The sequence below is a fragment of the Urtica dioica genome, chromosome 9, assembly GCF_054948205.1.
Source record: "Urtica dioica subsp. dioica isolate 48M chromosome 9, U.dioica_male_clone48M_v1_H2, whole genome shotgun sequence".
Taxonomy (NCBI): domain Eukaryota; kingdom Viridiplantae; phylum Streptophyta; class Magnoliopsida; order Rosales; family Urticaceae; genus Urtica; species Urtica dioica.
Window position 1 is genome coordinate 14,993,330 of NC_142764.1, and position 27,554 is coordinate 15,020,883.

The 27,554-nt window shown below is 40.7% G+C and overlaps 3 protein-coding genes across 3 annotated transcripts; 1 reads left to right on the forward strand and 2 right to left on the reverse strand.

Annotated features, from left to right (window-relative positions):
• Positions 1 to 1,239: 1,239 nt before the first annotated feature.
• On the reverse strand, positions 1,240 to 2,804 carry ATPC1 (ATPase, F1 complex, gamma subunit protein). The gene has a single exon (XM_089626642.1). It carries the CDS (start codon positions 2,660 to 2,662, stop codon positions 1,541 to 1,543), a length of 1,122 nt encoding a protein of 373 aa, XP_089482768.1. The 5' UTR covers positions 2,663 to 2,804; the 3' UTR covers positions 1,240 to 1,540.
• A 313-nt stretch (positions 2,805 to 3,117) lies between these two features.
• On the reverse strand, positions 3,118 to 9,895 carry DUO3 (Homeodomain-like superfamily protein). Its single transcript, XM_089626641.1, has 9 exons — positions 9,759 to 9,895; positions 7,727 to 9,617; positions 7,278 to 7,602; positions 6,942 to 7,026; positions 6,251 to 6,307; positions 5,820 to 5,879; positions 5,447 to 5,656; positions 4,015 to 5,304; positions 3,118 to 3,696 (listed from the first exon to the last, which is right to left on the reverse strand). Exons 2-9 carry the CDS (start codon positions 9,432 to 9,434, stop codon positions 3,241 to 3,243), a joined length of 4,191 nt encoding a protein of 1,396 aa, XP_089482767.1. The 5' UTR covers positions 9,435 to 9,617; positions 9,759 to 9,895; the 3' UTR covers positions 3,118 to 3,240.
• A 3,431-nt stretch (positions 9,896 to 13,326) lies between these two features.
• On the forward strand, positions 13,327 to 19,525 carry LOC149385206 (Met-10+ like family protein / kelch repeat-containing protein). The gene is made up of 9 exons (XM_089626026.1): positions 13,327 to 14,125; positions 14,427 to 14,826; positions 15,336 to 16,472; positions 16,966 to 17,095; positions 17,302 to 17,537; positions 18,193 to 18,328; positions 18,650 to 18,726; positions 18,844 to 18,950; positions 19,026 to 19,525. Exons 1-9 carry the CDS (start codon positions 13,399 to 13,401, stop codon positions 19,130 to 19,132), a joined length of 3,057 nt encoding a protein of 1,018 aa, XP_089482152.1. The 5' UTR covers positions 13,327 to 13,398; the 3' UTR covers positions 19,133 to 19,525.
• Positions 19,526 to 27,554: the final 8,029 nt, after the last annotated feature.

A 27,554-nucleotide genomic window follows, 5' to 3' on the forward strand; every position in this document is an offset into this window, starting at 1 on the left:
GAACAGAGAAATACTTTAAATGCTATTTACATTTGTGTGCTAATGAATTCTCTTATTCATATACTTCATTTCATATTTGTACAGTAGAAACTTATAAACAAGAATGGTGAACAGTAAACCCGCGACTACAAATTCATGCGATGCCGCGGACTAGATTGATTACTAAACATCATTTTGGTAGAAGAAATAAAAAGTTAAGATTATCACTGGCTGTATTAGAAACCAATTCTTGATTTCTAAAAACAATAAAAGCTCCATATCACAGTCGATACAAACTGCGTCAGCGAAACTAATCACAATAAAACTAATTATGTTAAATATGAGTAATGACATTGTTGATGCGGTTTTCACCGAAGTCAACAATCAAGAATTTCGACAAAGAAATTCGATTTATTTTAAGAGAGATATAGCCTAAGTTCTTGTCTTAGGATTCTGAATCCTCTATAACATTGAAATTGATATATTTAGAAGAACAAAACGAAATAAGAACAATGAACTTGGAAATAAAAATATGAACAAAGAAATGGAGCTAAAAAAGAATTGTATAATTTGTATTGATTGATTCGAGTACAAGTGAGTGTCGGGAAAAAAAATAGATTCGTTCTTTGATCCTCTTTGCACATATTTATACTACATTACATTCGACTGTTACAATCATAAATGCAAATATTAACGGTTTATATTCGCATTGAATTCTTGATTTGTGACGTCATTCATCAACTCCGGTTATATCTTCAATTCTTCAAATTATTTCCTTAAGTCGTCATTGAGCTGATCCATTCAAGGAGTTCGGCATTAAGCTGATCTCATGATGAGTCTGTCATTGAGCTAAGTCTTATAATGAGTAGCTAATTCTTAAGATGAACCGGAATTACTTTACATCGTTTTACTTTTTCATCTTGGCCTTCAATATTGGGTCTGCATAAGTGGATTAAGTCCAACATCTATAGACACTAACTCCAATTATAAGTTTCTAGATCCCATAACTCCCGCTTATTTTTAATGTTTCAAAGAACATGAACATCCTTACAAATTTGGACAAAAATGTGGGAGCAAAATCAAAACATGGTACGTTACCGTGAAATACTTTCAAATTAATAACCATCGAGAATTCACCTTTAGCTTGTTTCGGAGGAAAGGAAACATTCTCTTCCATTCTAAAAACGACACGACTAATATATTCGTTTTCGGGCTGTTTCTTACAAGTTACACTAGCTTCTTTAATCAGTAACAGTCCTCTATAAAATAATATAGTTTTATTGAATAATCGGCTCCAAATAAAATACACACAGCCCTGCATGGAGTTTCTGTATCTCTCGCCGTCATTGCACAACGTTTATAAACTCAAAAATAAGAGAACTAACAACGAAACATCGATCTGAGCTGAGAATGATGAGAGATCAATGATCGAGTGTAAAAAAAACTAAAAAAAAAAGAAAAGAAAAAGGAGAAAAATGGTTTGCTTTCAATTGGTAACATATACATATATATGTAGAGAGAGATAGAGAGAGAGAGGGAGAGGGAAAAATAGGGGAGGTATCTAGGTTAGGGCGTTTGCTCCGGCGACGATCTCAAGAATCTCGCCGGTGATCTTGGCCTGACGCTGGCGATTGTACTTGGTGGAGAGGTCCTTCTTGAGATCGGAGGCGTTGTCGGAGGCGTTGCTCATGGCGGTCATTCTGGCGGCGAGCTCGCTGGCGAGAGACTCCTGGAGAGCCCTCAGGATCTGGCTGTTGAGGTACAGAGGAAGCAGGGCGTCGAGGATCTGCACCGGATCTTGCTCGAACTCCAGCACCGGCGAGAAATCCGGCGTCTCCGTCCTCGACGCCTCTCTCTCCACCGTCAGTTTCCCCTCCCTCGTCGTCAGCCGGAACATCTCGTCCTCCGCCGCGTCCACGCAGGTCCCGTTGATGTCGCACACCTCGCCTTTGGGGGAAAGAGGGAGCAGAGTGTGAATCACCGGCTCCGATTTCACCAGCGACACGAACTTGGTGTAGAGCATCTCCACCTTGTCCACCTCCTCGGAGACGAACAGAGAGAACACGTCGTCGGCGATGGCCTGGGCCTCCTTCGCCGTCGGGAGGTTCCCCTGCTCCAGAGTCCGGTCCAGAGGGATGTACGGACGGCGGAGGAAGTAGGAGTTCCCTTTCTTCCCCACGCTGATCACCGTGAACTCCACCCCTAGCTCCTTCAGGTCCTTCATCCGAGCCTCGGCCTTCTTGATGATCTGGTTGTTGAACCCGCCGCAGAGCCCCCGGTCGCCGGTGACCACCACCAGCGCGATCTTCTTCACCGGTCGGACCTTCGTCAGAGGGACGTCCACGTCGTCCGTCTGGAGCTGCTCGTTGATGTTGTACAGGACTTCCACCAGCGTCTCCGAGAACGGCCGTCCGCTGACCACCGCCTCCTGAGCGCGGCGGACCTTCGCGGCGGCCACGAGCTTCATGGCCTCCGTGATCTTCTGCGTGTTCTTCACGGACTCTATGCGGTCGCGGAGGTCGCGGAGACTGCACTGCACGGCCGTGGAGTGTTTTCCGGCGACGGAGGATGAGGAAGAGGACGAGAGTTGGAAGGGGTTTAGGACGGAGCGGAAGGAGAGGGCCGAGGCCGTCGGATCGGCCTTTGTTGGGACCCACATTGTGGCCAGGTTTGAGCAAGCCATTTTTTTTTTCTGAGACTATTACTTGGTCTCCGACGATCCTTCTCTGTGAGTATGTGTGTAAAGATTGGAGCGAGTGAATGAAAAAGGCTTATCTCTTTTTTTTTTTTTTTTGGAGGTGGGTTGTTTGGAGGGAACGAGTGGAGGGAGAGAAGATGAGATTTCTTGAGATAAGGATTTTGGAGCACTTCAGTCCAGACCTTTGTTTTACCATGGGCCCACTCTCTCTGACGTGGCATTTGCAACTTGATATAAAGATCACTCGAATTTAATTGCCCGTTGTTTGACTGAGAGCTAATCCGTCCACTTTGAAGTTGAACTAATTACACGTAATTTAATGAAAATTTATCCGGTGAGACTTTTCTCTTTTTCGTTGTTCTATTTTCGAAAAACTTTCAAAAAAATCAGGTTCAGATGCACTAGATTTTCCATTTGAGATTGAGATGTGAAGCTCTCTATACTTGTGATTCAAAATTTAAGATTGATAATATGGGGTTAAAAAGAATGCGCACACACACATATCTAATATATACAGCTAGAAAAACATTTGCCGGGGCTAGGATTATTTAACCCTCCGGAGGCTAAGAAAGTTTATCTTCAGCATTGCAGTTTGTGTTTTGTACAGTCAATTCTATGTTAAAACTAGCATCGTTCCTACGAGCTCGCTTCCTGGGTTTCCGAGGAGGCGCCGACCCATTTTGCCGACTCCTATTTACTGTTCGTCTTTGTTCCACCGCTGCGTTTAGGCTCTTCTTTTTGCAAGATCTGCTCGGGCGAGACGAAGCCAAGCTTTTGGTGCCGTGATCTGGGTCACTGGTCGGATCTTGGTCCTCCTTCCCTGTCGTGCTCACAGAATCCAGTCTCAGCCACGACGAGTTTTTTGCTTCGTCTTTGCATTTGCCTTTTCCCTGGCTTCTCAAACCTAATTCTAATGAAGGTCTGTTCTTTACTGGATCGCTGGGTTTTCCGTGAGAATGGGATCTAGTTCTTGGCTCGCTCTCTGTGGTTGGTTTTTCAGAGGCGAGATTTAGACCTTCCTGTTAACAGAAAAGGAAATAATATGAGAGACCAGATATGCGTAACTCTGGCCATTTACCACAATCTGTAATAGATTCATTTACTACACAATCTGTAAAAGTATACCATGAATAATTTCCTTGAAAGATGCGGTATAAGAAAATAAACGATAGGTCGTCTGAAATAGAACCGGGTTTCTTAGATATATCAAAAGAATCTTTGTGAAGTTTATGTATAACATAGGTTGGTTTTTCATCTGAAATCCTGTGACTTTTTGTGATTTAACACCAACATTCACATAAAATAGATGAGGAAGAAGGTAAGAACAGTAATTTCACCTCAATCTGCGTATCAGTTATTTGTTCGCAACCCGATCCCTCGTCTCCCTCGGAATCGGTAATCTCCTCACACTCAAACTCGACATTTTCTTCGTTTTCCTCATCAGAGTCGCTTAATTCTTCCTGCTCCATGACAATCCCTGGATTAGATTGGTCACCGATATCACCCAGATACCCATGAACATCATCAGCTGGTAAAACAGGAGAGCGGTCACCAGAGCCAAAATCGCTACTGTTCGGGAGAGAATCTGCGGAATGCCGACCAAACAAGCTGTCGCTAGTTTGATTGTCCTCGGTAAACACAGAGTCCTGCGCGTCCGACCTTGATTTGGCTCCCTTGTGTGCTCTTTCGTCGTTACCACGCTCCTTTCTAGACGTGGAACTTAGATGGAAATCCAAATCAGGCTCATTGGCTTTCCGGGTGTTCTTGGCTGTATAACGTGGTTCAGTGTTAGGCATGTATTGCAGTTGTGTGTAGTCGCTTCTTTGAAAAAGTGGATGGAAGTCAATGCCCTTTGATAACAAAGTGGACTCTGTGGACTGCAATGAACCAGGAAGGCCAACTTGATTTTCTTGATTAGGAGTGTGTAAGAGAGTTAGATTTAGCTGTGGTTGGTTTCCCGAGAAGAAGCTGAAGGAACCAGAACCGCTAGCATTGGAATTCAACTGGTAATAGGGTAAATGGCTGTCTTCTATGGACTGAAACAGCAGTGGATGCATCTGAAGATCAGAGTCGTTGCTTCTCTCGTCTCTTTCTACGTGATTCTCCTTGCAGGTTTCAGAATCTTCTGCATGGGTGTCGCTTATCCTTCTCTCACTTGCTTTTGTGAGGCGCGGGGTCTGCGAAATTTCCTTGGGCATTGGGCTTCTCTGCATGACAGCTGGGACCGGTAACGGTGCACCGAGCTGAGAGCCCCTGAAAGCCGATTGCGAGACTATTCGAACCGAAGGTGGAAGATTGACCGGAGGCAAATCTGGCGCTAATTTGACCATGTTTTTACCATAAGGCTTGGGGGCACGATATCTCGGCAAAAAGAATTGGGGTTTAAGGGTATTCGGAGTCGTTTTCGAGGCTGAACCGTTTGGTTCAGCAGGTTGTCTAACACCAGGAAAAGGAAATGAAGGATTCTGGTGCATGAACTGCTGAGAATTGCCCACATGTGCATGAACCGCTGAGAAACTGTGTGCATTGGAGTCGATTGGTCTCCAATCGGCCAAAAATGCCTCGTGAACATAAGTTTTGCCTGCGCTTTCTTCTGCATTGATGTTTCCAACATCGTTTCTTTCAACCTGAGTGTTCAGCCAGTCACAAAGAAAAAATTCAATGACCCATAAACCGAGAGAAAAACACAGGTATTCCAGCTCTAACTAACGCATAAATCGTCCAGGTTCAGGTACAGCTAAAATTCTTATTTAGCTTAGGGAAACAGACCTCTATATTTTGGATACTTGACGATCCAGGATGACTTTCTTTCTTCTTTTTTTCGTATAATCGCCGCTTCTCTTTTTTTCCTGGGTCGAGCTTGTATGATTTCTGAGTTCCAAGAGCAAGACGCCATTGCCGGGGCAATAAGGACGGATCTCTATGTGGGACAACGTATTGCACCACCAAACTCCAATTGCACTTAAAATACTTGATCCCCTGAATAATTTTTGTCATATATCAAACCAAATGCCCATAAAATATTTATGAGTCTGATGGTTCAGCACTATGTAAAGTATGCACTAAAGTTATAAATGTAACGTGTCTACAGGTCTGGTTAAAATAAACAGGAAGAAAAAAAAAACATAATGAAAAAGATAACCTCATGAATAGAAGCTATCTCTTCCGGGGTAAGCGGCGAAGTTTTCATCCTCCTTACAACCTGCATGAATAAAACGACTTGTGAGAAACATAGAACAAGGCATTCCAACAAGTTAAGCAACCCAAATTTGTTGAGCGTTTCTAGTTTTTTAGTAGAAATAAAAGATCGCTCTTATGTTTATAGATAACTGAGTAATCTATAATAAACAGTCATGAAATTAAACATATATAATTAGAAATATCTAGTCCCAGTTATCAAACATAATTTGATGTTTTTTTTTAGTCAGAGGGAACACAAAAACACAGTAAGCAGCTTTATTCATCCTGCCAAAAAAATATTAGCTTTATTCAAGTCACAAAATTATCATTTGGCTCCAAATATTAGCGAAACATCAGGTATCTTTTCAGTGTACCATATAGAGTTTTCAGTACCTTAATTGAATTCTCCGGCGCTTTGGATGAGCAACGGTTTTTCTGTCTCACAAAAATCTGGAGCAGAAACAAGTCCACATCAGATAGATTAGAACAAATTCAGATCAAAACTTCGTAAGAAAAACAACATGGGACTCGGGGTACATTTCAAACTCAAACTGGTATGATCTTTTTTTCCATTCTACGCTACCCAAAAGTTAGAGCAATTTGGTTCAGAATCGACGATGCTTCTGATAAAAGGTTTGCAAAGGGACCGCATTTGGCTTTCTATTGAGCTAGCAACTCACAGGATGTATTCATTTTCTTGATGTAACTTTTTGCTATATCAAATTATATGATTTTTTACTAGGCTAATACCTAAACCTTTCATTCTTGCTAGTAACATATCAACCTCAAAACTTGCTGTTTCATCATTTACCATTGTTTACTACATAACTGTTAGACTAAACTAAAAAAGAATTAGGTACAAACCTAGAGGGCACTAGGCAAAAATCTTGATTGAGACCAGAGAAAAAAAAAAAAAAAGCTTTAACTTCAGTTCATGATACCAAGAGCCAGCGGGCAGTACAAAAGTTAATCATGTCCCAAGTATTGAGAAAACGGAAAATACCCCTTTGACCACACACTAGTTACTTTGTTTCCAAAATCCCAAAATGTTGCTAAACGCATTAATAGTCTCAAAATAAGTTACCTGATGCTTAGATTTGCAAGGAAGAAATCGCTGTTGAATAGCTTTCCAATCGGTGTTGTATTCCCATATTCCCAGTGCTAACAATCTGTTGAATAGCTGAATTTATTTAACCTCACTATTATTATATTACTGTGACATTGGCAAAATGGGAACCCATCATAAAAAGGTCATTTAGATAAGATCTCGATATATTACAAGGATCAAGCGATTAGTTTGTCCCTTAGCTCTAAGCCAAAAACCTTAAATGCTTGAAGCTAATAACAATATTCAAGAGAGAGAGGAATCAGAACATAATCATCAAAAAAAAAAAAAAATTGGAGGAAGCGCAGAACTTACTCATCCTCTGAATCAGTGAACAGAACCCGACTTGAAACAGTAGCTGGAGGTGGTTTATGTGGGTAGAATGCTGGATTGAAATAAGGAAAGAATATCTGCGCTAACTTCGCAATTTCTTTAGGGACCAAAGCAATTGATTGCTTCTTGGTATTTTCAACAAGTGTAGCAGCCAAAGTCTTCTTGCGTGGTTGTTGACTTGAAGAAGATGGCACTTCAGAGTAAGCTTGAGTGAGTAATTGGCTCTCAGAAAGGGGGAACAGAGGCTCTTTCTCAAACCGAGTTTCACAACGACTTTCAATATTCCGTGCTCGGCTTTCTTGGACGGCTAAATAATTCAAAACCAATGGAAAATGCTTTAAGATTCAACCCTTAGAGCAACATACGCATGTAAAAATGTCTATCAAATGAAAAGTTATAAACGGACTCTCAAGACCTCAACGGCATAATACCTTTATTCACATCATTGATAAACTTTCCGGCTAAACTAAGTGGTGCAACATCAAGTATCGTTGTCACATGTCCGTTTATGTAAGGCGCCCAATAAAAACCGGTCGGAGCTCGTTCAGACATGCCTTCTGAAAGGTGGATGTTCTGCAGAGTAGTTTCGTTACTCGGAGGATACACCTCCCCCGTCGCATTTGTGTCTAAAGTGCACGGAATTGGCAAAAATTTAGGTACATCTTCAGACACAGAGGGATAAAGGTACTGAGGGAAAAAGCAAATACTAGGGTAAGGCGCGTTTTTCCATTCCTGCACTTCGCTGCGCTTGTTGAGCATCTCGAAAATCAGCTTTTGAACTTGGGACGCAATGTGCTGCCGGGAAGGATCTTGAGCACACAGACAAAACACTTGAATGAGGAGCTGAACGTGCTCATGAATCAAGCAATGAAGCTGCCCAATTTGGTGGGGAGTGAATCCACTGGCATAGCCGTCTTGCACCGAAGAAGACAGACTGCCCGGGGTTGCTTCGGGCAACATCCCATCCTGACCGGAGAACGGTGACACAGGCCCATTTGGTAAAACTGGAAGAAGGGGTCGTAGTGGTCTTTTGGTCGGCACTGAAGCCTTTTTTTTACTCTGGCCGTTGGATTTTTGGCGCCTAATCTGCCTAGTTTGTGGTCTACGCCCTCCTCTCTCGTGTTCAGTTTTGGTGTCGTCTTTTGTGATTTCATCGTCACTCTCAAGAGCCTCTTCGAGTTCTATTTCGAAGTCCGCATCATTATCCTCGTCATCGTCGACGATTTCGTTGTCTTGAGTTGATAGCCCATCTCCATTCCCGCCATTCAAAACAAATGTTAGGAACTTCCTGTACTCTTCTTCGTCATCAACGTTCTGAAGGTCGTCTTCATCATCAGTTTCTTGAAGAAAATTCTCGAGCTCATCGAGCGAGAAGCTTGCTAGAGAATATCGAGCACGAGTTCTTGTGCAGATAGCATCGTCGGTATCCAAATCTATTGCAGATTTTGGGATATCTGTTATAATACCCGGATCTCCTCGTACAGCATCATTAAAATCAGTTCCACTTCCCGAGCCGTTGTCCTTCTCTTGAGCCGCCTCAGTTCCTTGTTCAGTGTCCACAATTTCCTGACAATCCTTCTCACAGACACGCTCAGTCGAAACAGCCGTTTGCATTATGACCTCCTCGTCAACATGCCTAGATTCTCCATCGCCGTTATGTCCATTGCTGTCAATTCTTAATAAATGAAGTCCCACGAGGCTACTTTCAACAGCATCGCCGTCTAAACCATCGACCTCGGAGCTCAAACTCGATGAAGCTTCTGGTGAGAGCATTTCTTTTAAAAAGGGATTAAAATCCACATCTTCATCTTCCTCTTCCACATCCTCACCCTCGTCTCCCTCTGCGAGTCTTGAAGGGCTCTCATCACACGCAGACATATTTTTCGGGTCCGCAGATACATCCCTATCATCTCCTACACACCCAACTTCCTCTGCGAGTTTCGAAGGTCTCTCGTCACACGCAGACAAGTTTTTCGGGTCCGCAGATACATCCCTATCATCTCCTACACACCCAACTTCCTCTGCGAGTTTTGATGGTCTTTCGTCACACGCAGACAAGTTTTTCGGGTCCGCAGATACATCCTTATCATCTCCTACACACCCACCTTCATCAGATTTTTCATTTGAACAAGAAGGCATTTTGCAATCCAGAGAGCCAATATTCCAAAGATAACTTTATGAACCGTCACGAATTCTTCAATTCATCACATCAGTGATGCAAAATCATTAAAACAAGTATCGATTTCTTAGCCATAATGCTCCAAAATTTTGCCTAATTAAACTAGGAAGCATTGAATTGTCCGCCAATGAGCATCTGGAGAGCTGTTATCAAATACGAAATTAATCAACTTGAAACGTAACCATGTTTTTGGAATTGGAAATCTAGCAGTTTATGGCGTTACAAGAAGGCATGAATTATTATTATTATATTATATATATAAGACGAGATTAAGAAGAACCTACCACGCATACAAGCCCCGACCACCTCTTTTTCCTTCTCGCTCTCTCTCTAAAATCGCCTCTGTGCGATTCTTTCTCTCTTCTTCCTTTTTTTTTCTTTTTCTTTTCTCTGAGCGTCAATGATTCAGGAAGTAAAAAAGTATACACCGTGTGGTCGTAAAACCGAAATTCATTTGAAAATTACTTTTAAACCCTTCCTTTGTAATTTTTTTCCGATGCTGTCCCCCTCCTTTGTAATTAATCCCATCGATAACTTCTTTTTTTTTTATGAAAAAATGGCATGAACTAGCCAATTCAAACTATGACTTTTGCAAAATAGCCATAGTTTCATTAGGTTAGGCAAAATAGCCACCACTCTCTCCAGACCTTCGATCGACTCTTCGCTCGCCGGAACGAAACCGATCAGTCTCTTCTCTGTCGACCGGGAGGACCATCTCGACTCCCATGCGCAGCACTGCGGGGCCCGGCCGCGGGCGGTGGTCGGCCATGTGGCGGGCGGCGGCGACTATCTCGCCGGCGAGGGAGGGCAGGAGCTACGGCGCCGGGAAAATGCCGGTGACTAACCTTTCCAGCGAGGAAGCCCTCCTCGTCGCCGTAGAGTGACGGAGAGTCCCGAATCTCCGTCGATCTCCTCGCCTTCGCCGCCGTGACGGAGAGTCCGACGGGAGGTAAGATCTGTGCGATTGCGGTGACTGGAAGGAGGTCTGAGAAGTTGGAGATCGAAGAAGGTTGGGGATTAAATTTTAAGACTGAATAAAATCTATGGATTAAATTTAATCCAGGCCTGCCTGGATTAAATTTAATCCAAAAATCCTGTCTGGATTAAATTAAATCCTGCCTGGATTAATCGCAGTTTGGCTATTTTGCTTATACTTGATAAACTTTGGCTATTTTGCAAATCCTTAAGTTCTATTTGGCCATTTAGCCGCTTGACCCATTTTTTATTATAGGGACGGCTAAAGAACTAGCCAAAATGATTCCCCTATTTTAAAATTTATAACCCAACTATTTATATATTTAGAAAAATAGTCAATTTATCATGACAACATTCCAATATTCCAATTATACCATTAGGTTAATATTATTAACTATCATAGTAAATAATATCATCCATAACAAAAAAATTAGTAAATCTAATTAACAATTACAAAAACTACAGTAAATCTTATTTGTCGTAACAAGAATAACAGTAAATCTTATTTACCGTAACAAGAACAATAGTAAATATTATTTACTGTAACAAGAAAACAATAAATCTTATTTACCGTAATAAGAACAATAGTAAATCTTATTTATCGTAACAAGAACAAAAGTAAATTTTATTTACCGTAACATTTTGTAGTTAATCTAACAGTAAATACGATTTACTAATTATTTCATATTAACAGTAAATCGTAATAACCATTGAGTAAATCATTCGTTTCTATGGTAAATATAACAGTAAATACGATTTACTAATTATTTCATATTAACAGTAAATCGTATTAACCATTGAGTAGGGGGGATCATCGCCATTCAAGCCATTAATAGAGTTCACCACCGCGAGGCAATCGGACTGGACTATGACGTTATCCCAGCCAAGTTGACACACTCGGGACGCTCCGTTGGCTGCAGCCTCCGCAAGGAGGGGAGAGAGGGATTGGGAGTCCGGTTGAATACCAGAGGCAACAACAAAGCCATTGGAGTAGCGGATAATATATCCCGTCCCAAAGCCATCATCTCCCGGATGAACAGCCGCATCCACGTTCACAGCCATGGTGCCGGGCGGAGGCGGGGGCCACTTTTGATCCGTCAACGCAGGGACAACAGCTTCATGTCCAGTCTGCGATTGTCGGTGCTCTTCCAGAAAGTCAGCGGTCCACGCAAGCAACTCCTCAGGTTTCCAAGAATTTTTTCCCATCGCCACATTATTCCTATGGTTCCACATCTCCCAAATCAGAGTAATAAAGAGTTCAAAGTCGTGTACCTTAAGGGAATTCTTGGCGGTGATAAGGATGCTTGTGGGGTCATTGTGGCGGAGATTCCATGTGGCGTGATCGAACCCAGCGAGTTTCCATACCTTCTGTGCTCACTTTCATCCCCAAAATGAGAGGATAATCGTTTTCGGGCCCCCTTGACAAACGGGACAGCGAGTATCACAAAGCATTTTACGTCGTTCGAGAATGGAACGAGTCGGGATCCAACTCTTAGAAACAAAGGGTTCGAGCGAGGCCCCATTTATGAGATGGAAACGAGGGGTTCGGACGAGGCCATCTTTTTGAGATGGAAACGAAGGGTTCGGGCGAGGCCCCCTTTCTAAGATAGAAACGAGGGGTTCGGACAATGCCCTATTTTTAGATGGAAACGAATGGTTGGGACGAGGCCCCCCTTTTTGAGATGGAAACGAAGGCTTCGGGCGAAGCCCCCTTTTTGAGATGGAAACGAAGGCTTCGGACGATGCCCTCTTTTTGAGATAGAAATGAAGGGTTCGGGCGAGGCCCCCTTTTCGAGATGGAAATGAAGGGTTTGGGTGAGGCTCCCTTTTTTAGATGAAAATGAAGGTTCGGGCGAGGCCCTCTTTTTGAGATAGAAACGAAGGGTTCGAGCGAGGCCCCCTTTTTGAGATGGAAACGAGGGGTTCGGGTGAGGCCCCCTTTCTGAGATAGAAACGAGGGGTTCGAGCGAGGCCCCCCTTTTAAGATAGAAACGAAGGGTTCGGACGAGGCCCCCTTTATGAGATGGAAACAAGGGGTTTCGGTGAGGCCTCCTTTTTGAGATTGAAACGAGGGGTTTGTGCAAGCCCGACTTTTCGAGATAGGAAAGAAGGGTTTGGGCGAGTCCGGCTTTTCGAGATTGAAACGAAGGTCTCGGGCGAGCCCGGTTTTCGAGATTGAAACGAAGGATTTGGGCGAGCCCGGCTTTTTGAGATTGAAATGAAGGGTTCGGACGAGCTCGACTTTTCGAGATAGAAGCGAAGGGTTTGGGTGAGCCCCAATTTTCGAGATAGAAGCGAAGGGTTCGGGCGAGCCCCACTTGTCGAGATAGAAGCGGATTGCTTCGGGCGAGCCCCGTTTATCGAGATAAAAACGGGTGACTTCGGACAAGCCCCGCTGGTCGAGATAGAAGCGGGTGGCTTCGGACGAGCCCCGCTGGTCGAGATAGAAGCGAGTGGCTTCGGGCGAGCCCTGCTCTTCGAGATAGAAGCAGGTAGCTTCGGACGATCCCCGTTTATCGAGATAGAAGCGAGTGGCTTCGGACGAGTCCAGCTCTTCGATATAGAAGCGGGTGGCTTCGGACGATCCCCGCTTGTTGAGATAGAAGCGGGTTGGTTCATGCCATCCGATCAAGTCTTCGAGCTTTCTGCTTTGTTTTTTGGACTGGGCTCACCGTGCTTTATTTTTTGGTTGAGCTTTCATGCTTTTCGGACAAGGAAAAAACCATCATAACAGTTATTCATTGGTTAATAACTTTTATGAACTCATCTTAAATTATGTCTACAAAACAACATCATCTTATATTCTATTTAAAAAAAAAAAAAAAAAAAATTCACTTGGCATCAATTAGAAACCCCAAACTACCCTCGCCTAAACCCTTCTCTTCCCTGCTACGACATTTCGGGAGGGTTTTTCATTAAACGCAGCGACTTGGAGAGAATCAGAAGAAAATGGAGTTCGAGAGAAGAAAAGCGGCGATGCTAGCGTCACTGGGCTCTTCGGAGACAGACAAATCGCCGAAAGGCACGTTGGACGCTCCGATAATCCCCCTCATCCACGTCATCAACTCCCACCCTTCCTACTTCACCACAAGTTCGTGCTCAGGCCGTATCTCTATCCTCTCCCAACCCTCACCCTCACCGCCATCGAAGCCGAAGAAGAAAGCCCTAGGAGGTTCATGGCTCTTCATCACCCACGACCCCGCCGACCCCGACTCCGTCATCGACATCCTCTTCCCCGCCGTGCCGGTCCGGCGCTCCGGCGGAGATTCGCCACCCTCTGACCTCGTCTTCCGATTCGAGCCGTTCATCCTCGCCGTCGAGTGCCGAGACGTTTCCTCGGCGCAGTCTCTGGTTTCCGCGGCAATAGCCTCAGGATTCCGAGAGTCTGGGATCACTGGCTCTGGTAAGCGCGTGATCGTGGCGATTCGGTGCTCGATTCGGCTTGAAGTTCCGATGGGGAGCGATTGCGAGATTCTCGTCTCTCGCGAGTACGTTCGGTGGCTTGTTAGGGTCGCGAATGGGAAAATGGAGGCAAATCAGAGGAGGACCGATGGATTTTATGCAGCTTTATTGCAGAGTGGTGGATTTGGTTCTGCAAGTCCCGCTTTAGAGTGTGCGAATGATTCGTCGGAAGAGGCTGAGCCAGAAGGGAGAGAAGAAGATGGTTCTTGTTTAGGTAAATTGATATATTATAGCCCTTTCTTGGTATTAGATTGAAGTTTTATGGACAGTGTATAGTCAATTTATTGCATTTGATTGATTTGTGGTTTATCTATCTAAGCTGTTTGAGCTACACGTGACTTAGAACTGATATACTGTACATGTAAGCATAGGACTTGTGAGCTTAGTGAAATTGAAGCTTAATTGCGGTTTGGTAGTTTGGGGTGGTACTATATCATACTAATACCGATTATATTGCAGGGAAACTATCCTTTTAAAGTGAAAGAAAAAGTCTGAGTCTTTAAAAACATTGGCAGGGTTCGATGCAGTTTCTAGTTCTAGTCTATCTGTTGTTAAGATGGACGTTGTCGGGGAACCTGTTGAAAAGGTTTTTATTTGGGGTCACTCAGCTTGTGAATTGGGCGATAAAATACACAGCCGAGTTTTCATATTCGGTGGCTTTGGTGGCATGGGAAGACATGGAAGAAGAAATGATTGTTTTTTGGTTGACCCCATAACTGCGAAATTGGAGGCAAACAATGTAGCCGGTCGTCCTTCTCCACGGTTGGGTCATACGGCCTGTGTTGTGGGACGTGACGTGTTTGTGATTGGAGGGAGAGCCGGTCCCGAGTATATTTTGAGTGAGGTTTGGGTCCTCAACACATCTAAAAATGAATGGAGGGTTCTAGAATGCTCTGGCTGTGTTTTCCCACCCAGGTAACTTATCCCTTGCTTGCCCATCTGTGGCATTTACTATCTTTCATCTGTCGCATTATTTGCGTGTCTTTGACAAAATGTAGCTTAGATGTTTTGTTCTTCAAATTGTTCGAGATAAATGTTCATTGTGCAATCGTCGACATTTTATAACTGTACCAGAAAATGTGCTTTAGTCTGTTATTCTACTGCTCTACATATTGTTTGAACATAAATGATAACATAGATTAGTTATTCAGAAACGATAAAGGATTACTCCGTTGATGTTGACTCACTTCTCGATTTGGGGTGTCCCGAATTTAGATTAAGGAGTTACAGTATAATAACCCAAATGCAAGTTACCCTTATGTAGGGAAATTTATATTTTCTTTCTTACAATCCTCGACTACTTTTTATTTATTTTATTTTAATTTTGCGAGAAATCACCGAGTTGAATTTGTCTCTTACATATGTCACATGACTAGTGAAAATCTGACTTATTTAAGAAACTCCATTATCACGTTTTTTTACAGGCATCGCCATGCTGCAGCAGTTGTGGGTACATTGATATACGTGTTTGGTGGTCTAAACAACGACAAGATCTCTTCATCTGTTCATGTCCTCGACACAAATAATATGCAGTGGAAAGAGTTGAGTGTAAAGGGAGAAAAGCCTAGTGCTCGGCATTCTCATTCCATGGTGGCATTTGGATCCCGACTATATATGTTTGGAGGATATAACGGTGATAAAGCACTTGGAGATTTATACAGCTTCGATGTAGAAACATGCCAATGGAAAAAGGAAGAAATCGCAGGAAGAGGTCCACATGCAAGGTTCTCGCATTCAATGTTTGTGTACGAAAATTACATTGGCGTTATTGGCGGCTGCCCTCTTCGTCAACATTTTCAGGAGCTATCAATCCTCAACGTCGGTTTGAAAGCATGGAGGCACGTGAAGCTTGAGTCAAGTGGAGAGGCTTTGTTCCTCCGCAGCACTGCCAGCGTAGTCGGTGATGAGCTTGTTATGATTGGCGGCGGGGCAGCTTGTTATGCCTTTGGGACAAAGTTTAGCGAGCCCGTGAAGATTAATTTGCTTCCCCTGATTTCTCTGGATGGTTCTAGAATGCACGAAGGGAAAACTATTGGGGAAGGTTTTCAAAACCAGCACACTGAGCATCTATCGACTTTAGCCATTGATCCCGGAATGGAATTAGATGGTAAATTAACGGATGTTGACGATGGGGATCAAACTCATGCTTGCTCGTATTGGGTTCTAAGGCTAGAGAGAAAATATGCCAAGACAGGAAAGGATGTATTGAAGAAGTTTGGGTGGTTAGATCTTGCAAGGAAGGTTTACTCTTGTGAAGATGGGATACATATATGTTTTCCCATATACGAAAAGTTCTGCCGCATATTTCATTCGTCGGGCATAAAAAGTGAAGGGCTGAATGGCCATTTACCCGTTAAGGTGAATGGGTCGGTTTTCAACGATCTCTCCTGCTTGCAGGCCTTGGACATTCTTAAAGAATGTGGTGCCACTATTATGATAGATGAAGTGCTTAACGTAAAGAAAACCGCCAAATCTCCCTTTCAAATACTGCATGAAACTATTTCGTCTCTAGTCAAGGATAGAAACCTCCCTGCCACACTTCTAGAGGAGCTACCCACAAGGTGTTTTTTCTACATCATCTTTTATTTTAACATGACATTGGTTAGTCAAGGTTCACTTACCCATTTGTTTGTCAGAAATTTGTTAGGACCTGAGAGCTTGAGGGTATTATAATAATTAGTAGATAAGCTAGGGGTTAATATAGAATAATTAGAAAATATATTATAGCCTATAAATAAGGGAGATTTAAGAGGGAAACGGGCGTGAATATTGTATGGAAAGTCCATGTAAGGAAGAAATTCGTATTTGGAAGAGCATAGACCTCTCGAATGTTCGATATCTACCATTGTATTTCCTTTCGGTCATGATCCAACCAATACAAAAATACCGGGGTGTACGAAAATTGTTTAAAAAAAATATTTATGCTTAGGATGAACGTTTCTCTGCAATAACCTTCTTATACTTATTGCTGTTGTTGGAGCTGATTTTCATTAAAAAAAAAAAGTCAATATATTGCTTAAAACTTATCCCTTTTTTTTTTTTTTTTAATCCAAGATGGGAGCGTTTGGGAGATATCATAGTGCTTCCAGTATCATCTTTCACGAATTCGTTATGGAATTCCATTGAGGAAGACCTTTGGCCCACGGTTGCCAGGTCGCTTAGTGCTTGCCGCCTTGCTCGTCAGGTTAGTTACCCACATGAACACTAGTTTGGCAAAGCATGTTTTTTTTTCCTTCTTCCCTTTCCATCGAAGTTAAAATTGATCCACAATCTAATTCTCAAATTATGTAGAGCTTTTTTGTTGTTCAAATGGTACCCTTTCTGATTGATTATCATTTATCTCTCTTTTTTTTTTTTTTTTTTTTTTTTTTTTTGTTAATATGATTATAGGGGCGGGTTGCAGCAACGGGCACGAGAGATAGTAGATTGGAGATTCTTGTCGGGGATAGTGGGTGGGTTGACCATCGAGAAAATGGGATAATTTATTCTTTTGATGCTACGAAGTGCATGTTCTCGTGGGGTAACCTTTCCGAGAAGCGCCGAATGGCTAATCTGGATTGCAGAGATGAGGTTATTGTGGATTTGTTTGCTGGCATTGGATACTTTGTGCTACCGTTTCTTGTTGGGTATGCTATCACCATATGTTGGGTTTTTCTTTTCATATATATTTTGCTGTGCTAAAAATTTAAGCTTAAGGGTTCTTCCATCTCTGTTCGTGTGTCAGTGATGTCCCGAGTCTACAGTTTCCATAGTGGCATGTTAGCATATGGAGAATCTGTGTAGTGTTTTGTAATTATGAATCTTCGTGCTGGCTTTGTGAAAACCAATACTCGGGTGTCACGTTTATGAAAGCTCAATGATAAGACCCTGAATATTCCATTCCTCACAAAATAGGACAAAACAAGATATTACAAGCTTTCGAGAGGCTTGATCTCTCCCAAGGGAAACATCTTGATTTTGACTGTACATGCCTGAGTTTCCCTTTCACTCTCCTCTTATTGATACTAAATAATTGCTTAACTACCTGTTAATTTCTAATTACGATACTATCCTTGAGGTCCTAAGACTCGATAGAAACATATCCTATTCCAAAGATCCATCTAGCGTCTTCTCCTGCCTTTTTATTTATTTAAATTATTTTTCAAGAAGAAACGAAAGCTTGATTTATATGGATGGTCAATACAATCAATCCGATTCATTCTTATTTATTATTTATAAATATTGACAATCTTAATTGATTTTACTTTGTTGATGATGGAATCATAACTTGCATTGAATCAGGGCTAAGGCTAAACTAGTTTACGCCTGTGAATGGAACCCTTTTGCTGTTGAGGCACTCAAACGAAATCTACAGTCGAATTCTGTGGCGGATCGCTGTATCGTACTCGACGGAGATAACAGGGCTACAGCACCCAAGGTATATTTCAGATTGTATACATTTAACTTATGAACCTGGTAGATATTTGTTTTGTTTTATTTTACTTTCTGGTTCATGATATTAAAAAAACGTTAAAAGCATTGCCAAAAAAAAAAAAAAAAAAAAAAAAAACTTTGTGAGGTTGATTTCTATTTTATTTTAATTAATATTGTGCGAGAAAGTAAAATCGGGGAGAGTGTTTCCGAGACTGTAATGCACCCTGGAGACTCAATACTATAAATTTGTGATACTGTTGCTCTTATTGTAAATCTCTTGACATTGCCAAGCTTTATCTCAGTAATGCCAACTGTTATGTTACAGGGAGTGGCTGACAGAGTTTGTCTTGGTCTTATTCCAACGAGTGAGGGTAGTTGGGTCACTGCAGTTAGGGCATTGAGGTGGTGATATCTCCTTAATCCTTTTTTTGATTCAGCATTTTTTTTCATCCTCAGAAAATCAAAATCATGATTCGCAATAATATAATTATTTATCACAGAAATTGTTGGTTGTAACAGGGCTGAGGGTGGAATGCTGCACATACATGGGAATGTGAAGGACACGGAAGAGGCTTCGTGGATCCAACATGTCTCAAGCTCGATAAGCAAGATCGCTGTAAACGAAGGTATGCCTATTTTCATCGCACTCGAAGAACTGAAATATGGAACAAAAGTTGTTGAAATGGTGTATTTGAATACAGGTCTGTGTTGGGAAGTTTCTGTAGAGCATTCCGAGAGAGTGAAATGGTACGCACCGCATATTCGCCATCTTGTCGTCGATGTGCAATGTAAAACCTCCATTCTATAGATGCTAGTTGGAAATTTCATAGTTTCTTCTCAAGGGGCATTTGGGTTTAGTTAAGATTTTCCAGGCTTTTTAAGATATAAAATGAAAGAGTTAACCCATTTTTTTTATAGCTAATATTTTTGTCTATTTTGAAGTGGTTAATCGGTTTTGTCAAGAGTGAAGATCGAAGCGAGTCTAATGTGTCTGATTCATAAGTTAATGACTCTGTACGTATCGATGCAAAAAGTTTTGGAATCCCCACATCACGAAGACAAGGTCACGTGTAGTAGATATATAAAATCTACGGTGTAATCTAGCTAAAAAAATGTAAAGCAATGCGTCAACTTTGTGTTGAAGCCATTGTGCGACAAGAGTTTTTTTTTACCGGATTTGGAGAGCTATAATAATAATATTATTCAATTGATTAGAAATGGTTAATTAAAAAGGTTGTAGCGTTACATACGACTATATGAGTACTCTGAGAAAAAAAAGAAAGTGACGTCAAAACGAAATGTCCAATGACGGTACAACATCATATCAAACTTCAAAATGTAACCATTCAACTCACGAGTCATCCAAAAGAAAAAAATAATAAGAGTCCTAATTTCAAACTTTTCATAAATACCTTATTAAAAGCTATATAAAATAATAAAACTGTAAATAAAAGAGTCAAATAAATAAATAACAAAAAAATATTGTAAAATAGGTATTTGTTTAATAAAAACAGATAATGGAGTATTAGGGGAATTAAGTTTGTGAAAAGGTACGGCAGGGCAGATAACTTATTCAAATTGTATCATTCACTTGCTACCAAACACTAAATATAGCTTCCAACGATAGTGTTTGTTTGTTTTGTTTTGTTTGTTTTTTTTTTTTTTTTTTTTTTTTTAATTTTTTTTTTAAGGAACGCTAGAGTTTTAAAACAGCAAAAAAGCGAAATAGTGAGGAACAAAGAAACATGTAAAGAAGGTAGTTATTTTTAGTTGTTTTTAGGGTTTAGGGTAGGCGGTTTTTTTTTTTTTTTTTTTTTTAAAACTTGAAAGAGGGTAGTTACTTTTGCATGGGTTTTAGATAAAAGAAATAATGCCCATGCTGATATTAGGGAGCAAAATAAATAATTTGACACAAGTTCTTATGGTGTCACATTACAGAAATTTCATTTGACATTCTTATCCTGAAGAAAAGTTTAAATAGCAAGGTGGATGAGTTGTAGCTTTCAATCTCATATTCGAATTTACTTATCCTTGGACCCACTGGGACTCCTTGGACAAATACACAAGGTTTTCTTTGGAATTTATTTATTTATTCATTTTACAATTCACAAGAAACACACACAAACACAAACACACACACACACACATATATATATATATATACATATATGTATATATATATACATATATGTATAGAGAGAGAGAGAGAGAGATAATAGTATTGATTGAAACAAGGAACCGTTAGAAAATTCTTCGAAGTTGAAGACGTCGAGACTTGAATCATGCATGGAAACGCTTTCCTTATAGTATTTCTTGTATCCCAAAAGTGTTAAGGTTCTGAACAAGAATATCGCAGGATACGACAAGCCTTATTCCGGACTGCACTAAGACAGAGTGAAATCCGAAAATAGGCAAGAACGATTTCTGGAAAAGTGTTTCAGGGAAGAGAGAAAACAAGTTCGTAAAAAACTAGTTACGATTTCTGAAACCGAACTCGGTTTATAAAGAAATCGTACCTGTTCGTGAAAAGGTTCGACGAGCAGAAGCACAATTTCGTTCAAACGACAGGAACAGACGCAAACGACATGGCCACTAAAGCCTTTACGCCCGAGCCCGAGCCGGACGCCGCTGTCGCCGGTGGCGACACCGGCGAGGGCGGCGATGTGAGAGTGAAAGGGGGCATAGATATGCCACCTCACATCCACATGGCATAGTCCCTCTACCACTTGTTTATTAATGTTTATTAAATGCAACATTTATAAGGTGCTCAAAACCTTTGTGTTTATTCCATGTGAGACTATTTCCCACTCACATACATACTCTCTTAACAACAACACAATATTTCGTCTTTTAGTGAACAACTTAAAATAAAAGCTTTAAATCATTAAATCCCTTATTTAATTAAAACTTTTTTTTTTTGTTTTTCAGCAATGCCCCACTTGTTCAGAAAAGAGAAAATAGAATCCAGAAGAGAAACAAAAAGTGTTAGTACAGATAAATATATTTCGATTTGAACTTATCCTTAGTATAAGCAACACAAGACTTTATCGGAAATTAGGTAGCTAGGCTTTGAAGCTATTTTCCTTGTGACAAAGTCGGTGTTACTCAACACACACCCTTAGTGTTCTTTGCCTACATCACACACTTAGCACCGTTAATGGCCATGTGCTCATTCTGTCTCGTGAATTTTTCACGAGAGAAACTCCAAGTCTCACTTTGGGACGGCACCATCCCGAAATTCACATAGGTGAAGTTCTTACAACATCTCTGTTATTATATATACTAGTCCTCAAGACTGAACTTCATTAAGAGTGAAGAAACTCAACCTCCCGTTGTAACAGTCAACATTATTATATAATGTCATGAATATCCAAATTAATGACTTGTTCGTACCCATTAAACCTAATGTTAGTCATTTCCTAACCTTAGGTTGGGTTGCCATCATTGTCAGATCACTACTCAAGGAGTTTAAGACTCATACCTCTCGAGGTCGATTTCACCAAATCTCTTGCAAGAGGTTTAGTGAACGGATCAACAATGTTAAAGCTTCATCTCACATATGTGAGCGAAATGATTCCATCATTGATCAATTTTCTCACACAGTCATGTCTAAGACTAATATGTCTAGACTTTCCATTATACACTTCACTGTATGCTCTCGCTAAAGTTGATTGACTATCACAATGTATCGACACAGTTGATATATTTTCTTTAGACAATGGAACTTCTAAAAGAAGATCCCTCAACCATTCAGCCTCTTGACCTGCGGAAACCAGAGCCACGGACTCTGATTCCATGGTCGAATGAGTAATACACGTTTGTTTCTTTGATTTCCAAAAAATTGCTCCTCCGGCAAGTGTAAACACCCATCCTGTCGTAGATTTGTTATATCCGACACTCGATATCCAACTCGCGTCAGTATATCCTTCTAGTATGGTAGGAAACTGACCGTATTGAAATCCAAGATTTTTGGTTTTCAAAAGAAATCCAAAAATTCTCCCAATGGACTTTCAATGCTCGGCACTTGGATTGCTAGTAAATTTGCTCATTTTACTAACGTCGAATGCTATGTCTGGTCGAGTACATTGCATCAAGTAATAAGACAATCAACGACACTAGCATATTCCAATTAAACCACAACCCTTCCATCATTCTTTTCGAGTTTTACAATTGGATCAAATGGGGGTGATCACCTCTTTGAACTTTAATTTTTTGAACTTATCAAGCACTTTTTCAACATAGTGTGATTGACTAAGTTCATAACCCCCACTAGTTCTACGAACCTTGATACCCAAAATAGTATCAACTTGTCCAAGATCTTTCATTTTGAAAGTGGAAAATAGAAACCTCTTCGTTTCTAATATTCCTTTCATCTTATTGCTAATGATCAACATATCATCAACATAGAGACATAGGAAGATCACAAGGATACCACACACCTTTTTGTACAAACACTTGTCACAAACGTTAGGAACAAATCCATTCGAAAGTATGACCGAGTCAAACTTTTGATGCCATTGTTTGGGTGCTTGTTTTAATCCATATAAGGATTTAACAAGTTTGTAAACCTTTTGTTCATTACTCGGAAGCACATAACCTTCCAGCTTCTCCATGTAAATCTCGTCATCGAGATCTCCATTTAAAAATGTCGTCTTGACATCCATTTGATGAACATTGAGGTTATACAAAAAAGCCAAAGCAAAAAACACTCTAATTGTTGTTGTCTTTGCTACCGGTGCATATGTGTCAAAGTAATCGATTCCTTCCCGTTGTCGAAATCCTTTGGCTACTAATCTAGCCTAGTAAGTGTTAAGAGTACCACCACTATGGTACTTCTTTCAAAACACCCACTTACACCCAGTGGGTCTCGATCCTTTGGGCAAATCGACAATCTCCCAAGTGTGGTTTGACATAATAGAATCCATTTCATCTTGGATAGCATCCTTCCAAAAGGTAGAATCCCGAGAAGCCATGGCTTCATGATAAGTCTTAGGATCATCTTCAACGAGAAGAATTACAGGAATCTTTCGAGCAAAACTATCTCTATTTCCCTCTATTAGGTAAAAAGAAATAAGTTGAGAATCTATTTCATCAGGTCCTAAATCATTAGTCTTACGGACTCTTTTGCTTATCTGAAGTTCGGGTTGTTCTACAACAACCCTAGAAGAACTTTCCTCTCGAGGTTCTTCATTAGTGGAATTTTGAGATTCCTTTTCTTTCGAGTTAAGATTCTCAAAAAATTCCACATCTCGGGATTCTACTATGACATTAGATTCTAAGTTTAGAAGTCTATATGCCTTACCATTCGTAGCATAGCCAACAAAAGCACTTCGTATCCCTCGAGGACCCAATTTGGTCCTTTTAGGATCCATGTTTTTGTAGTAGGCTAGACACTCCCACACTTTGAAATACCCAATAGTCGGCTTTCGCCCTTTCCATACCTCGTACGGAGATATTTGGGTTGTCTTTAAAGGAATATGGTTTAAAATATGACATGCAGAAAGTAAAGCTTCACCCCACAAACTAAAATGTAATTCAGAATGCATTAACATGACATTTATCATCTCTAGAAGTGTCCTATTTTTACGTTCGGCTAAACCGTTTTGTTGTGGTGTACGTGGTGCGGAACATTCATGAACAATACCATTTTCTTCACAAAACGCATTAAAATTACTAGGAAAAAATTCACCACCCCTATCACTCCTAAGGACTTTAATATTAATTCCTAATTGATTTTCTACTTCAGCCTTATACACCTTAAAAGCATAAAAAACATCATCTTTATGTTTCAATAAATACACATATGTAAATCTAGAGCAATCATCAATAAAGGTAATAAAGTACCTATTTCCCCCACGGGTTAACATGGCATTAAATTCACATAAATCAGAGCGTATAAGATCTAACAACTTATAATTTCTTTCTACACTATAAAACGGTTTCTTTATCATTTTAGATTTCACACATATTTCACATTTATCTAATTTATCAGATTCGCACGAAATTAAACCACATTTAATTAATATTTTCATAGTGCTAAATCCTATATGTGCTAATCTACTATGTAATAAAGAAACAGAATCAAGCATATAAGCAGAAGGAGAAATTTCATTAATAACATAGTCAATGATACAAAGTTTGACCATCCCTTCACTGGAATAGCCTTTGCCAACAAATACACCATTACGGATCAATATAAGCTTGCCCGATTCATACACAGATTTGATCCATGGTTTACCTAAGAGATCACCACTAACAAGATTTCTACTCATATTCGGCACATGGAGAACATTGGTCAAAGTAACCGTTTTCCCGGAGGTGAAGTTGAGATCCACGTTTCTGACGCCGACAACTTGAGAGCGATGCTCGTTTCCCATCTGAACCGCTTGTCCATCGTTGACTTCAGAATAGATTTTGAAGGCAGCCCTATCATAGGAGACATGAACGGTAGCACAAGTGTCGTACCACCACCCTTGAATCTTGCCCTTGACCGCCATGAGTTTGCTCAACGTATAGCGACTATGTTACCATCGATCGTAGTGGCGTCGACTTCTTTCTCACCCGTTTTGCGGTGTCGACAATCTCGAGCATAGTGACCGGGTTTGCCACACACATAGCAATCCCCTTTGGCCATCTTGGGTACGGGCTTGTTACCGAATGTGGATTTACCGGAATGCTTGAGTTTCTTCGAGTCCTTTTTGGAACCCAAAGATCCTCCCTTGTCATTCCACTTCCTCTGGCCTTTAGCACTCACCGCATTGGCCTTGGAACTTCCGGCATTCGTGGTCTTCTCTCTCATCCTCGATTCCTCCTCGATTCGAAGATGTTTCTGAATTTGTTCCAAAGTGAAGTCCTCGGTGTTGTGAAGAAGTTTCTTGCGACAACCTTTCCACGAGTTGGGTAATTTAGCAATAATCGCACCAACCTGAAAGGCCTCTGGAAGTTCAATCTTCACAGCTCTCAATTTGTTGACAATAACTTGCAATTCATGCACTTGAGCAAATATTGGTTTATCCTCAAACATCTTGAAATCAAGTAACTCGAGACAAGAAACTTTTTGGTACCTTCTTCTTCCGCTTTGAACTTGTACTCGAGTGCCTTCCATATCTCTGTCGCCGATGGATTGTTGGTGTAGAGATCGTAGAGTCGGTCAGACAGTGTGTTCAAGATGTGTCCACAGCGCAGCAATTCGTCCTCTTGACGCTTCTTCCGGTCCGCCTTGAGTTCTTCATCATCCTTGTCCGTTGGCTCCGGAATGGGCTCCAACGTCGGATCCAGCACGTAGTAGATCTTCATGGCGGTAATGAAGAACTGCATCTTGTCCTGCCAGCGGGTGAAGTTGGTGCCGTCGAAGCGATCCAACTTGACGAAGTCCTGGTTCATCACTTTCAGACTTGAAACAGACGCCTCGGTAGCCATAGCACAAGATACTATAAGATTGTTAGAAAATTCTTCGAAGTTGAAGACGTCGAGGCTTGAATCACGCATGAAAACGCTTTCCTTATAGTATTTCATGTACCCCAAAAGTGTCTTAAAGTTCTGAAAAAGAATACCGCAGGATACGACAAGCCTTATTCCGGACTGCACTAAGACAGAGTGAAATCCGAAAATAGGCAAGAACGATTTCTGGAAAAGTGTTTCAGGGAAGAGAGAAAACAGGTTCGTAAAAAACCAGTTACGATTTCTGAAACCGAACTCGGTTTATAAAGAAATCGTACATGTTCGTGAAAAGGTTTGACGAACAGAAGCACCCGAAGTGCGTCTACAAAGCGCCACTGAAGTCTCTACGCCCGAGCCCGAACCCGAGCCGGACGCCGCTGTCGCCAGTGACGACACCAGCGAGGGCGGCGATGCGAGAGTGAAAGGTGGCATAGATATACTACCTCATTTCCACCTCACATCCACATGTTACCTCCACTTGTTTATTAATGGTTATTAAATGTAACATATATAAGGTGCTCAAAACCTTTGTGTTTATTTCATGTGAGACTTTTTCCCACTCACATGCACACTCTCTCAACAACAACACACTATTTCATTTTTTAGTGAACAACTTAAAATAAAAGCTTTAAATCATCAAATCCCTTATTTAATTAATGCTTTTATTTCCAACAGGAACACCTTATAAATAACATTCTACATAGTAGGAAAAAGATAACATTCTACAGATGGCTGGTGTGTCCATGATACGTGGATGAATCTCTCAATATCCAACGACAAGTTGCTTATAATTTATTCTTTGTTTCAGGATTTCAGGCTTCAGCAGAAGATAGAAAGAAAAAAAAAATTAATACTTGAACTGGTACTTCGTTATTATTATTATTATTTTTTTTACCAAAATGTGTTTCTTGGGAAATATCCAATATTTACTCAGCGTGAGTAAAGTCGTAGTTATGATTCTATTCAGTTTCGAGGGTCAAGGGATTAATTTGTAATAATCTCCGGAATCACACGTTATCTGGTCTTGAAAATCCAAGTAATATCAATTAGTATTCCTTAAAGTCACCAAAATTATCTTAAGCCAGATTACTCACCGATGTTAATTTTTGTAGTGCTTTATTAAGGGTAATCTTTAACTTATTTGAATTTTGACGTTGATGAGTGAGACTCACCCCTGATTTGCACATTGATGCCTTGGGAAAATAGCAGTGCTCTATATTTAATTGCCTAATAAGTTGAGAAAATATCAAACTACTCTAGAGCCATATTTTCAACGTATATAATTGAAGAGATAAAGAATAATCAATGGTTTAGTTTGATCCACAGGACCTCTTTCTTCAAAAGTATAATTTTTTTTTTTTTGTTTTGTATACCACTTGTTATAAGGGAGAAATATAATATGTAACTGACGTGATAACACCGAACAATATATATACTGAACAAAGAGTTTCGAGGTAACACCGAACGAGAAATTATTCGGATCATAAATTAAGATCCAATGATCGATTAACAAAATTGAGAACATCGGAGAATTTATCGGTTACAATAAGACTAGTCGAATTAACGTTTACAATGACTATGTAAATATATATATATATATATATATATATATATATATATATATATATATATCTGTTCAAAACCCACAAAAGACCAAACGGTTTACTCAATAATAACCACCCAAAACAACACACGATGCGGACAGTTATTTCAGTCTAGAACGTGAAAATTGATAAAATCACGTCCAACTTTCACCCCTACTCATAAACAAAAAAAACCCCATCCAACGG

Excerpts from the sequence above, each read along its gene's own strand:
- ATPC1 (XM_089626642.1), bottom strand. The coding sequence starts at position 2,662 with ATGGCTTGCTCAAACCTGGCCACAATGTGGGTCCCAACAAAGGCCGAT.
- DUO3 (XM_089626641.1), bottom strand. The coding sequence starts at position 9,434 with ATGCCTTCTTGTTCAAATGAAAAATCTGATGAAGGTGGGTGTGTAGGA. Across the intron at positions 6,308-6,941 it reads CTTGCAAATCTAAGCATCAG|ATTTTTGTGAGACAGAAAAA; the intron begins GTAACTTATTTT and ends TTTCTGCTCCAG. Across the intron at positions 3,697-4,014 it reads TAACTGATACGCAGATTGAG|GAAGGTCTAAATCTCGCCTC; the intron begins GTGAAATTACTG and ends TTCTGTTAACAG.
- LOC149385206 (XM_089626026.1), top strand. The coding sequence starts at position 13,399 with ATGGAGTTCGAGAGAAGAAAAGCGGCGATGCTAGCGTCACTGGGCTCT. Across the intron at positions 18,329-18,649 it reads ACAGGGCTACAGCACCCAAG|GGAGTGGCTGACAGAGTTTG; the intron begins GTATATTTCAGA and ends GTTATGTTACAG. Across the intron at positions 18,951-19,025 it reads CAAGATCGCTGTAAACGAAG|GTCTGTGTTGGGAAGTTTCT; the intron begins GTATGCCTATTT and ends ATTTGAATACAG.